This window comes from Tachypleus tridentatus, chromosome 10, assembly GCF_004210375.1.
Source record: "Tachypleus tridentatus isolate NWPU-2018 chromosome 10, ASM421037v1, whole genome shotgun sequence".
Lineage (NCBI taxonomy): Eukaryota > Metazoa > Arthropoda > Merostomata > Xiphosura > Limulidae > Tachypleus > Tachypleus tridentatus.
The window spans coordinates 69,341,537-69,355,925 of NC_134834.1; the positions used below are offsets into that span (position 1 = coordinate 69,341,537).

The following is a 14,389-nucleotide window of genomic DNA, read 5'->3' on the forward strand; positions in this document are numbered from 1 at the left end:
TACAATGCGCACTACATGTTTACCCTCTACAAGTGGAAAAGGATATGTTCATATTCAATGACATACTTTATTCATAATTTACACTATGTGTTCTTTACTTTTATCAGTGCAAAGTAGTTTTCATGACAAGATTAAAAACACTTTTCTTCATCTGAATATTTTCAAATATTATTTGCATTAACCCTAAAACCTCCTAAATAAATATTTTACTTTTTGGAAAACTTTATATTTGTTATTTTCTTTATCCTGACTCTATACGAGGTTGGTTGATTTGACCGAACTCGTACATACCATATACAATTAAGAAACAATTATAAATGTTGCCTATTTTCTTTCTGGAATGACTTCAAACTGTAACAGAAAACCACGATAGTTTATCCTAAATAGCTTAAACTTTTAACAATATACATCTATTCATACTTAAATTTTATTGTTTTATTTCAATCTGAACTGTGTTTAACTACTATTCGCGCCATATAAATTGCAAATCACGTGGCGTACGTGTAGTTCATATTATGGTATTGAATTACACCTCATAAAAATCATTATTATTTATTCTACTTAACCAACTAAAAATTGCAATATTTACATTTTAATCACTTTTTAAATAATAAATAAACACACATGAAAAACAAGAAATAAAGTACTTAGACAGGCGTGATTTTTTTCTTCTTCACTCTCAACTGTCAACGAAACTTAATCTTACCTTTTTATACTAATTGTGCTACTACATTAAGTAATTTCTATTTAATTATGTGGGCCCGGCACGGCCTAAGTGGGTTAAGGCGTTCGACTCGTAATGTGATGGTCACGGGTTAGAATTACCGTCGCATCAAACATGCCCGCCCTTTCATCCTTGGGGGCGTTATAATGTGACGGTCAATCCCACTATTCGTTGGTAAAAGAGTAGCTCAAGAGTTAACGGTGGGTGGTGATGACTAGCTGCCTTCCCTCTAGTCTTACACTGCTAAATTAGAGATGGCTAGCGCAGATAGTCCTCAAGTAGCTTTGCAAGAAATTCAAAAACAAACAAAAAGCAATTTAATTATGTAATGCATCAAATGACACAGAATAACAACAAGCAAAAAAAAATATTTTTTCATAACTATCATAATATTTCTGGCTTTCTAACTGTGCGACAAAAGCAATTAAAATTCAGCTAGCCTCGCGGGAATAAAGTTTAAAGAGGAAGGAAAACAGACAATTCTCTGTAGATATAAAAATTTAATTAACACGTCATTTTTAATAGCAAAAAACTTTTGACTTGCTATTGGTTATAAATAACATAGTATTAACTGTTAAAGGTAACTACTGGCAGTTCTGGAAGAGTGGATGTAACAGATGGGGGTAGCAAAATGGGTCTGATTTTCTATTATTTTTTTCGTGTTGTTGTTGCTTTGTAACTAAACAAGATTGAAGGCTATTGATTTGCCTGAACGATGAAACCATTATAATGAGTAATATACATTAAATTTCGTATTTCTTGGACGGTTGTTAAAAAGCAGAGAAGAAGGACGTCACAGATAACAAACATCACAGTTCTTATACTAGTGGAGAAGGAAAATTAAAACTTAATTAATACTAAACTTTGATTTATTAACTATAACTACGTTCTGGTGCCAAGTTAATTTATATATATATAATATATTGATTGGTTTAGTTAAAGGTTGAATGCGCATTTTGACCTACTCTGTTGAAGGGTTAATCATGTGATACTTTCACGTGGTTTTATTTTCGTGTAATTTACTGACATTAATGTCGATTATAGACAGGTGTGTGCAAACTTTATGCTGTTCACTTTGTGAAGGTAAAAAGTTTGAGGCATGGTACTTGTGCTTGTCTTGCCTATGGAGCAATTTGCGGTGTGTATTTCGTAACCGGGATTTCAAATATCTCACATCCCAAATAATTTTCGTGCATGCAAGAACAGGGAGTTAGTTTTAACTGGAACCCTGATTACAACTGTTATATTGTAGTAGCTCACAAGTGTTAGGTAGTATTAACTTCTTAATAGTTACATAGTAATAACTCATAACTATTATGTAGTAATAACTCACATATGTTATATACTAATAACTTACAACGTTATGTAATAATAATCTACAAATGTTTTGGAATTTTTAATCAGCGATGACGATAAATCCACTTGTAGAGAAATATATATGTGAAAACGGTTGGTATTGGTTGAGAAAATTTTATACTACGACCGAAGAAGGTCGAAACGTTGTTCGTTCCTTTACATGAAAATTTTCTCAACCAAACCAGCCGTTTTTACATATATTTTTTGGAATTTTTAATTTACCACTGTTATACAGTAATAAGTTAACTGCTATATAGCAATAGCTCACAATGTAATAATTATTTACAACGTAGTCGTAACTTACAACCTGTGTTCCCTCTAAGCTGCGCACATCTTCAGTAATGGTAGAGTTTCAACATGTTGACAGCCTTAATAACTCTGGTTGTCTATAGGCCTAAAGCCCAAAATACCAGTTGATAGCATTGCAAGGCAACCTAATGATCCAATAAGGTAGATGGTCTAAAATACTCCCCCCCCCCAAAAAAAAGGTAGCACACATTCGATACTGATGTCAATGAAGAAAATCGTTCCACACCTGGACTGTAAAAATTAGAGGAAACACTGCTTACAAATGTTATGTAGTAACAACTTGTAACGGTTACGGAGTGATAACTTACCTCTAGTGTTTCGCGGTTGTTCTTCAGTCGGTCACAACACTGCTCTAGTTCATCAACTTTAAACTTCAGCTGAGAGATCAGTCGTAAAGAGTCCTGTAGGTCGGTAGGATTACAGTATCGACAGTGAAGTTCCCAGAGTTTGTCTTTGTATAGTTCTAAGAAGAGGATTTAAACACATAAACATAAAAGCAGTTTAAATACGCCTTATTTTGCCATCTCGTCTTCAGAGAAAACAATCATAGCTGTTACGTTTATACTGAAATACTAGCAGAGACCCGGATAACATTTGTGGCCAGATTAGAATCTTTCTTACGATAGTACTTCTTTAAATACAGGATTTCTAGAAGAACACAAAACGATTCTAATCGTTAACACCGAAAGCTAACATTAATTAAGCCTTTATTAAGCGCGGTCTATTTCGATAGATAAATTGTATACATTTTTATTACGTTAGTGGGGATTAAACTCTACCACGCTATCAATAAATGAACTTATATTCTCATTATTCGACCTAACAAGAGACCTGTTTAGAAACTTTGATAAGTTTTAAATACGCTGTTGTACAAAGTGTTTAAACGTATGCTTGCATCCGTTTTCCATTTAATTCTGTTGAAATGAAGTGTATGCCCATCGTATTTAAATAGTAACGAGACCGAGCATTTTTAGGACAGACAAAAATGAGTATATTATAAATGTTTTTTGATCCAGTGAAATGATTTTATCAGCTCCTAAAATTAAATTATGTATCCATTCAAAAAGTAGCTTATTCGTTCAAATTTTGAAATTGCCAAATTGATGAGTCGGAAATTCCGTTTTAAATGATAACTGGTTTCTTTTAATTGGTTAAGAAGTTTATGTGACAGAGGTTTACTTGAATTTCAGAGAGATATTCCTCACGCTTGAGCAGTACTAGACTTTCGTCATCCACAAGAAATTTTATAGAGGGCGCCACAAAAACTTTTATCTTGTGAATTACTTTGCATTTTTTAACGTGTTAGAACGACTAAGTTCAAACAGAAACATGTACTCTAGATACTCTTGGCTTAACTCCAGACGTTACTAGTCGACTCAAATCACTTCATGAGGGTTTTGAGTAAGTTTGATGGTTTACAGAAAAACGTGAAACACTGACATCACGTACTAGGTAAACGAAAAATCGCCGAGAGCAGTGAGTTAGTGAAAACTAGTCTTAATCAAGTGTAGTATTTGGTGCTTTTAAAAGCGGATTTTCCCATTCAACTAAAGAACGTACAGGCAACAGTGTAATTACGTATTTCAAATAATGTTTTTCTAGAGATATATAAAAGAAATACCTGAAAGCATACCATTGGTATAGACAACTTTGCTAAGATTGAGAGTAATACAACAATATAAACAGATAGAATGTTAAAACGTAGTTTTATTTTAATTCTGCCACACGATAGAAAACAAAAACAACATACATTTGTTTTTAAATCATATTTACATTTTCTGTTCATCATTGATATTTTAATCAACGACTTTACTCATAGTCTTATATATGTTTTAAGCCAGTTTGTTATTCCATTTATTCCCCAGACGTAGGAGTCAAAGTAGGTTGTTTATTTATGTACTTGAGACTGGGCTTTCAAACAGAACTACTTGAATAAAAAAAATACCCATATGTAACTAATTGCATGAAGTGTGTGTAAAAATGAAACAGGCAAGTTTCTCAATAGTCATACAGTTTATTTGTGTCAATGAATCCTCGCAAAATAGATTCTCAACAAAAGCGTATTAAGGGTATTCTACTGTAAACCACGAGGGCTAGGCAGTAGAATACAACTTGTTTGGATACATATGGATAATGTTTCTTGCATTTTTCTTATAGCAAAGCCACATCGGGCTATCTGCTAAGCCCACCGAGGGGAATCGAACTACTGATTTTAGTGTTGTAAATCCGTAGACTTACCACTGTACTAGCGGGGGGCGCATATGGATAAACTGTTAACATCTGCAATAATATACATGAAAGTTATTCTTAAGTTGTACAGCAAAAACTGGACATTTCTTTAATAAGGTGAGTACAATATAAAGTTTCATTTTCAAAAATAATGTAAATGTTCGAATCTATTACATTTTAGAGAAACCTTCACTATTAGAAATACCTCAATCGCCAATTGCTCTAGTTTTAAAGTTAATCTTGAGGTATAATCACATTATACTTAGTTTTTAAACCTTTACGCACAGTGTTTAAAGGGGGTTAATTTGTGAAATCAAAAGCCAACACATATTGTGAGAAGCACAATCAGCATGCAAGGCATGCTAAAGTTACAGGGTTGTGGGGAAATTTGTAAAAGAAAAAAGTGCTATGAGATTAAATCTGGAAGCTTTTTTGTATGAAATGTACTTTAAAGGATTGGATGACTGTCCACTTAAAACAAATAAAATGCCAACAAATCGTTATTTTGTTGTAATGCTGCACGGGGAACTAGGTTTAAATACCATAATGTTTTTACATACAAATACCATAATGTATTTTAAATACCATAATGTTTTTACATACAAAAATAAGGAGATAGATCGTAGTTTTATCGAGATCTAGAAAATTCAGATTCTATACTTAGTAAAATCGTGTAGAGGTATTTCGTTAATTACAGAATGTTCTGACGCTATAGGTTATTAAAAAAACTTAACACACCGTATGTTGAGACTCTATAATTAGTAAAGACATGTAGCGGTACTTTGTTAATTATGGAATAGTCTGACGCTGTAGGTTAAAGAATATTTAACACAACGTATATTCGTGAACTGAAGAAGTGAGGCAAAAGCTGTTTATTCAGAGAGCCAAACTATATCTACGAAACTGCAACATAGAATTGTATCTACGTCATTAAATGGCAAGACTGTAAGTACATAACATTGTACGCTTAGTTAATTAGTGAGGTTTCTCTAATTACGAAGTTTCAGTGTAAGTCTGTATCTACAAAACAATTTGACGAGTAAGAGTGTAATTACTCGATGATATTAAGAGTGTATGTACGCAGGCAGTCTGAGACTGTATCTACGTAATCCGAGGGTGAGACTGTATATATTGATGAAATTACAGCATAAAACTGTATCTATGAAACTAGAGGTACAACGTATATATCAACAAAAGTATAAGATGGTGCTTTAAATACATAATCAGAGAATGAAACCATGTCTATGAGAAAATAGAACTAGACATATAAAGAGCTGTAAAAAATCTGTAAAGTGTAATTAAAAACACAAAATTACAATAAAACACAATTTGTATATATTTCGATATAAACAAACAAATCGATTCAACTGTTGGAAATTTACCACTTTCACAGTAAACTCCAATGAACTATATTATGCATATGTGCAGTTACAGTTCTCTTTGTTATAATGATTTACAAGTATTAAAATACCTGGAGAAATCAAGAAAACGGTTCCTGAACGTCATTATCATCAATTATCCACATTTCTTGTCATACGCGTTCATACAAGTTTAACTCAGTGTAGTGTAATTCTGTTTCATAAAAAAGTATGCACTCGACTTAAGTCAGGTTCTTGTTAAGTTTAATCTTAGTGTCTTTCAGATCCATAGTAAGTTTAAGTATGATATCATAAGAAAAAGTTCATGGTACGTTTAAACTTGGTGTTATTTAAGTCTATGGTAAGTTTTAAATCGATATCACTGAAGTTTTTCTGTAAAGTTATGTCTGTAGAGAAGGAAGACAGCGTATTTCCACGAATGCTGTCTACTGGAAAGACAGTGTCCTTCGATCAAGTGCCGTCTACAAAAAATACACTGTCTTTCTAGAAAATGTCTAAAAAGAAGATAACGTTTTCCTAGTGAGCGTGGCTGAACAAAAAGAGTGTCGTATTTTCCTTTTTCTCAACAATAGTTGTCAAAAACTTTACTTCTAAGGTTAAATGAAGCATCATTCACATTTTTAGCACAAAATTCTTACCTGCGCGAAAACTTATTTAAAATCTTATTAATACATTTGTATTAAAACTTGTTAGGGTTAATTTAGCAGTAAAACATTTGATACTAGTGACAAAGTTTCTTTGATAGCTCAACTGTTATCATGAACTATTTCTGAAAAAAAATCTTATTAATTTTACTACGATAAATCAACACGACTATTACATTAGTAATAAATGCTCTTTTCTTATCCATTGGTTGATATTCTATCGTGTTATGCACGTTAGGACGTCATTAATATTATCAAAACACCACCTGTAACTGACTCGCATTTGACAAGCACGTTAAAGACCAATCAGTACGCTGTAAGCGTACGAGGGAGAAATAGGGCAGAGTTCAACAGATTTTGAGGAGAAATGTTTCATAATGGTGGATATAATGTTGAGCATCAAATACAGGAAAGCTCGAGTCTGCAATAAACTTATACAATCCGCCATATGAACCTCTCCCCGAACAAAAACTGGCTTAAGAAGGAAATTTTGACCTTAAAACAGTAATATTACTTTCACAAAATTTTATTTTTGTAGACAGTGCCAAATTTGCCGTTACGTGTTTAAGACATAAATTGTGACGATATATGAGAAGGGGTAATTAACAAATTAACACTAAAGATTCGTATACATGAATTATTTGTGCCAAAACTTGTGGATAGCAGAGGAAAATATCTGAAATCGTAAAACTTTAGGCCATACTTGTAGCAGAGCCAACATTCAGAGGATTAGTTGAGTTACACACAAGTGTAAAGAAGTGAGCGGGAAAGGAGAGAAACTCAACGTACTTTTAGTAATCAATAACCTTATAACTGATACTTGCACATGCACATGGCTTCATGATTCATTCAGATATCAGTTATTGTTAATCATAGTTAAGTAAAGTTGGAGTTTCATCATCATATTCTTTTTACATAATTATCCAGCAAGTATCGATTTTACTACTTCAATCTGATACCGAGTTTCTTTTGGACTTCCACGCTGAATCACTAACAATGACAAATCTGTCTCATTCTAGTCAGCCTCCTGAGACTATGATATAAATCATTTAAAATACGAGAGAGAGGAAACAAAGAAGTTTCAAGAAGATATGCTTGTTTTTCTTGTAGAAGAACTTAACCCGTGCGGACTATGAACTTACGTCGTTGTTGTTGTTGAATTAAGCACAAAGCTACACAATGGACTGTCTGTGCTTTGCCCACCACGGGTATCGAAACCCAGTTTGTTAGCGTTGTAAGTCCGCAGTCATACCGCTGAGCCACTGGGAAGCAGACTTACATCGTTCGTAAGCTTTAGATATTTCAAATCAACAGCTGTCGAAACTGAAAGGATGTGACTAAAGCAATCTGTATTGTTAATAGTTGTGAATGAGTATTTTTCTACCGGTTAATAAAATAAACTGTTTTATGCTTAACGTTCTGTGATTCGAAAAATATACATGGTGTAATTTTTGTGTAAGTCTATATCGCCTAAATGTAATCTGTTCGTTAACATATAAAACTTATATATAAGAAACTAAAGTATATGAATGGACGCTAAAATACATTTATAAGTATATGCTCTAATACTAAGCTAGTTTACGTTTCAAACAATTAGCATACATGTAAAGATCTCAATATCTATCATTGGTATAACACTCTTAAAGTCATCATTATTTAAAATAATACATAGATAAACACACATATATATATAGACAACATTAATTCAATAGGTGGCGCTGGAAAATAGTTTAATAGATCTATTACGTCCAGTATTTTGCTTAAATCTACTATGTCAAAATAAAATGTGGTGTTAGAAATATCACATGCTTATGACATTTGTTAGTTATGTGTCTTTTATAAGATTTTTTCATATTTGTCTTTCCTTGACATTTATAAATCATTCGTATATTTTCACGGATGAGAAACAAACATATATGTTTTAAAACTACAATAATTCTAAACTTTCACGCGTAGGAAAAGTTAGCTTCTATAACAAAAACTGAACATTTCTCATCGGTTGTAAATGAAATTCTAGGATATTTGCTATTTTTACACTTAGAAGGACGTAAAGTCATCTTTCTTGGAAAAGCGAAACCATATGTTAATAAGCAAATAAAGTATAGGAAGCACTACCTATTTTTAATGGGTTAATTTGGAGTTAAGTTAACGATTTTCTTCCCGAGTCGTTCCATTAAGAACGTAAAATAATTTGATGAGAGGTTTAACTTGAACTTCATTTAAAATTTTGTTTTCACTTCGAGTAGCTCTCCTTAATAGAGTCAAATAATCTGGAAACTAACAAGTAACAATTCACTAAGGACCAGACATTTCTAACAGATTTGATTGTGACTTAATTCATCTCTCATTAATCTACTGTATTCCTCTTGGGGCATCAGCATCATTTAGCAACCAGCAAGTAAAATGCTCATAATCGGATTTATTAAACTAGTCTCCGAAAATGATTGTTACTATTAAGAAGTCCAACCATTTTATTATTACACAGTCCAAAGAAGTTGTAAGAACGTCAAATGTCAAACCATAATTTATAAATTTATCAAATTAAACAAAAGTAAAATTTTAATTTATTTAATGCTTGCTCAAAAAAACGTTTAGCTACTAATTGAGTTTACATTGTTTTAAAAAAAATTCTAACTTGAAAGTCTTTGTAAAGAAAATGGGCGCTTACCCAGTTCTTCCTGATGTCGTGCGTTCATTTCTTCCATTTTATCATCAAGCGTCTCTAACTCTTCTTCCATACGACGACAGATCCCTTCCTTTGTTTTCAGCTGCTCCAAAAGGAACATGTTTTCTTCAAGAAGAGTATAATAGTTATCTTCTTGAGCAGAAGTCTCTTGTATTTCTCGTTCTTCCTTCCATTTTTTTTCATATAATACAGCTTCTTCGGAATCACTATCAATTAGCTGGGTGACTTCAGGTGGTGCATAACTTTGAACTCTATCGCTGCTTACAGTGTCATCCGAATGTGATCGTTGCTTGAAGCCTATTTCCTTGTTGCTGTTAAACGAAGAGAGATCGGGTTCGGAATTTGCTCTAGAAAGTTGAATTCTTTCAGAATGCTGGCCTGTTTCGTGTTGAAGGGATGGAAGGGAAGTGCAGGGAGATGGTCCAGACTGAAGTGCATCAGGAATACTGGTTTCGGACCTAGATATTCCTCTCTGCAAGGACGGAGCGCGATCAGAAGGTAAACAGATCCTAGGTGAAAAGGAAGGTTTCCGCATGCTGGCATCCAGTAAAGCTATCGTGGAGAGTTCGGGCTGAACTCCACGTTTTGTCTCCCATTCATACAGTTTTTTGGTGAAAGCATCAGATATTCCTTCAAATCGGAACTCACCAGCTGAAGTACGAACAAGTACTTCTTTTTTGTTCGTCTTTTGTGCATTAAAAACAGCTTCTCGTAGTCTCTGTAACTGAACAGCTCTTTCTTCATATTTTCTCTTCTGTTTCGCTAACCTCTGTTTCTCTCGCTCCACTTTCTGTAGCTCCTTCTCCAGCCAATTAAGGTCTTTCATACGGTTTTTTCTCACCTTTTCTATTCGATCCGGTTTGTCTTTTTCGGTTTTACTTCGCCAAAGACGAGAAGATGAACCTTTCCTCTCGAGACTTGGACTAGGAGGTTTCCCACCGTTTCCTCGCTTCCTTTCCCACTCTTGAATTTTCCGATTAAAATCTTCGCTTAGGTTTCGTTGGAGCTCCTGAACTAGGTTGGCCATTGGAGCGGAACTAGACGGTATTAATACTTGTAAGGATCCATCAGCTGTCACAGCACTTAATTCAGACGTGTAGCTATCCGAAAACGCAACATCTGGAGATTGGGCTTCTACTGGAGAGGGAATAAGATAATTAATGAGAATCATCTTATGTAAATATTAAATATCAGCTATTGAAATTTTCCACAAATATGAAGCTTGAAAACTAACATATTTTAGCGACCAATAAATCTGACTCGACACTACATAGACATTCTAACAATGTTTAGAGAATCACATATCAACTTATTACTGCACATGAAAGAGATTTATAGAATAAAATGACTATTGAATCTACTCAGTGATGATGAGTTTATGAGAAACTTAAAACTTGATTATTTTATTATCATATCTTGGAACATTTCTAAGTTACTTTGTGGTATTTTCCCAATCTACGATATGTGTGTCAAATGATCTCAATACTTGATATCATAATAAACTATTTTGGGGTATCTATTTTACGACTTTTTATGCTATGAAATATCATAGAGGAAGAAATTTAAAGATACTTTAGAAATTTCAGGTAACAAAATATAGCATTATTATTTATATTATTAACATTTATATAAATGTTTAGTTTTGAATTTCACGCAAAGCTACATGAGGGACATCTGACCTAGGCCACCACTAGCTCTTGAGCTACTCTTTTACTAACGAATAGAGGAATTGACCGTAATATTTTAACGCCCTCACGGCTGAAAGGGCGAACATGTTTGGTGTGACGAGGATTCAAACTCGCGACCCTCAAATTACGAGTCGAGTGCCTTAACCAGTTGGCCATGCTGGGCTAGGAGAAAGGAGTGTTGATCATTTACTAGCCCTCCCCCCGTGGCTCAGCGGTATGTCTGCAAACTTACAACGCTAAAATCCGGGTTTCGATACCCGTGGTGAACAGAGAACAGATAGCCCATTGTGTAGCTTTGTGCTTAATTCAAGAACAACAACAATAGCATCATTTACTAAATCTAAACAGAACTACTATTTTAGATTATCAATTATTGAAATTTTTCTTTTATTCTGAGAGACGAAATACATCAAACAGTTCATTGATGTTTGTTTGTTTTTGAGTTTTGCACAAAGCTACTCGAGGGCTATCTGTGCTAGCCGTCCCTAATTTAGTAGTGTAAGACTAGAGGGAAGGCAGCTAGTCATCACCACCCACCGCCAACTCTTGGGCTACTCTTTTACCAACGAATAGTGGGACTGACCGTCACATTGTAACGCCCCCACGGCTGAAAGGGCGAGCATGTTTGGCGCAACGGAGATTCGAACCCGCGACTCTCAGATTACGAGTCGCACGCCTTGATACGCTTGGCCATGCCAGGCCTAGTTCATTGATTGACTAGCGTTAGAAAAATGAAATGTATGATTTTTAGATATTTAAAACTATATTTTCTCAACGACACTAACCTTTTGTATTTGTTTCATCTTCCTGAAATTGCCCTTCATCTGTTTATGAAAAAAAAAAAGAAAATTAGATACATATTGAAAAAAAAAACTAATTAATTATTTTATCCTCAAGAGGAGGCCTTCTGGAATAAATTAAAACATTTCGTCAATTTACAAATAAAGTTGATCAAGCATGGGAGGGTTGCATAAGACTGGTTGACCATGTAGACGTTACGTTTCATCTAGAAGCACGAGGAGATACACAGTGGACGTTTAAATTTAAAAGTATGCCATGTGACTGGAAATAATCCAACTTTGTTTTTCGGGCGTGCTTTGTTTTTGTTTCTTTTATGTACAGTTTTTTCATGCACATAGTGTTCTGCGATGCAACTCTGACAACACACGGTGTCGAAACCAGAACATAGTTAACATGTTGTGACTGGTATGAATATTTTTTTAATTCATACGATAAAACTGTCTTATTTCCTCATTTTGAGAGAAAAATTGTATTTTGTTGTGTTTATAAGGAAAATAAGCAAATAATCATAAGTAGTTGTTGGAGTTTACAGCATACAAATAATCATAAGTAGTTGTTGGAGTTTACAGCATACAAATAATCATAAGTAGTTGTTGGAGTTTACAGCATACAAATAATCATAAGTAGTTGTTGGAGTTTACAGCATACAAATAATCATAAGTAGTTGTTGGAGTTTACAGCATACAAATAATCATAAGTAGTTGTTGGAGTTTACAGCATACAAATAATCATAAGTAGTTGTTGGAGTTTACAGCATACAAATAATCATAAGTAGTTTACAGCATACATAATTTCGTTTCAGCCAAATTTCAATTCAGTTTGTCCTGTAGTCTAAAATACTTAAAGATTTTTTCATCACGTAACTGAACCGTTGAATCAATTGCTCATTCCTACACTATGGCCTATGTCATAAGAACTTCTCACGACAACGTTTGTCTTTAAATGTTTCACTTTTACTATTCAGGTACACTAAATCGGATTAATCGATAACCCAGGAATTAATTACTAATCGGATAACGTGCTTTATACAAGCTAAACTAAACCTTATGTTTCATTTACACCAACATGCTCGTTTCTTACTCTCTCTGCCAACACTTGTATTTATATTTATCATGTTTGGATGATGCTCGCATTTCTGCTGCAAATAATAGCACTTCAAACGTAATAAATGTACTACTTAAACAAATTCATAATGTTATTAAACATTAATGTGCAAGGACTGATCATAATGAACAGTATCGAAATATTTCTTTTTGTTTAGTCTGCTTATGTAATTTTAGGTAATATTTTCGGATATATTTTATTTTCCCAGTAAACTTTAGAAAGTACTCAGACTTAAACTATACAAGAACTACATGTTTACCCTACAGTAACTTTTCAGTAACAACACAATCTATTGTAATTAACTCTCTTAAGGTGCAATTTTTAAAAACTCGCACTGTCGTTCGTATTACCATCGTTAGTTACTTGTATATTACTCAACAAACCTTTCAATTTTTTCTCGTCATAGTCGAAATGTGATACTTTCTCAACAGACGCTGGACTAGAAGGAACTGATTGAGAACGAGGATATCTGACGTCATGTTCTCGCTTACTACTGAAAACTTTCTTCACTCTCGTCCATCGCGACTTCCGATGAAATGGTGGGGAGGAGTGAGGTGTTGGAGGATTGTCTTCAGTTGTTCTCCACATTGGCAGCAAACTGTTTTCTTCTTCGTCTGTTGGTATAGAAAGTGATTTTGGCTTCTTTTTCCTCTCTTGATGAGCCGTTCCTTTAGTAGTTGTATTTATTCCATGTGTATCTCTTGCGGGTTCTTGAGACCAGTCATCCGTACAAAAAATGCGCTGTTCTTGTAATCCACTTACGTTTTGCGAAGAACCTTTTTTGGACGTTGACACTATGCTTCTATTCGAAATATTCCTTTCCCGTAATTCTCCAAGTTCATCGTCAGTACGATCATCTTCATCTTTTACTTCACCTTCGTCTTCGTCACTTGCTACAGATATTTCAACACTGACTCCGCTAACAGGATCAGCATCGATTTTGTCTTCTCGTTTTTTCCCGCTTTCATTCTTTCGGTGTTTTCTTCGCAGACTGTCTCGTCTTGTCTGGATCATTGTCTTCACTCGTCTCCAAGGGCCTTTATGGGATTTCTTAGTGTCTTCTTGATAAGCAGGTTGGTCTCCCTCACACTCGTGATCGATTGTGTTGGATCTTTCTGCATTAGAAAAAAAAAAATGAAGACTCCGATTTTCTTCTGTTTTACTCTTGGCGATTAATGAAATTATCTACACCTTTTGCTTGCAAAAATCCTAAAGATAGAATAAAAATGAAGAATTGTTATTGCTGCCTCAACGGTCCCTCATATGACACATGAGCTAAGTGTCCAGGTCAGAAATTTCGAGAATAAGAAGTTGTCCTTAATTTATAATTGGCCAATAGAGGGAGCACAGCTAACAACAACCTCGGCTACATGGCTACTTTTAATCGAATAATGCAATTTTATGATATCAAAAATTCATATAAAGTTTTAAAAAGTTATTGATTTTTTCTCATACATATTTTCTATTAA

At 34.0% G+C, this 14,389-nt stretch overlaps 1 protein-coding gene across 8 annotated transcripts in view; it reads right to left on the minus strand.

Annotated features, from left to right (window-relative positions):
* LOC143229505 (uncharacterized) overlaps positions 1-14,389 on the minus strand; it is a 70,263-nt gene that overhangs the window by 24,452 nt on the left and 31,422 nt on the right. For 6 of the 8 annotated variants that reach the window (XM_076461937.1, XM_076461935.1, XM_076461938.1 and 3 more), the window contains 4 exons: positions 13,304-14,035; positions 11,801-11,839; positions 9,310-10,464; positions 2,698-2,852 (listed from right to left, as the gene is read on the minus strand). In XM_076461937.1, the coding sequence (XP_076318052.1) occupies positions 2,698-2,852; positions 9,310-10,464; positions 11,801-11,839; positions 13,304-14,035 (2,081 nt within the window). The remainder of the gene's footprint in view (positions 1-2,697; positions 2,853-9,309; positions 10,465-11,800; positions 11,840-13,303; positions 14,036-14,389) is intronic. The other 2 variants (XM_076461941.1, XM_076461940.1) reach the window with 1 other exon arrangement.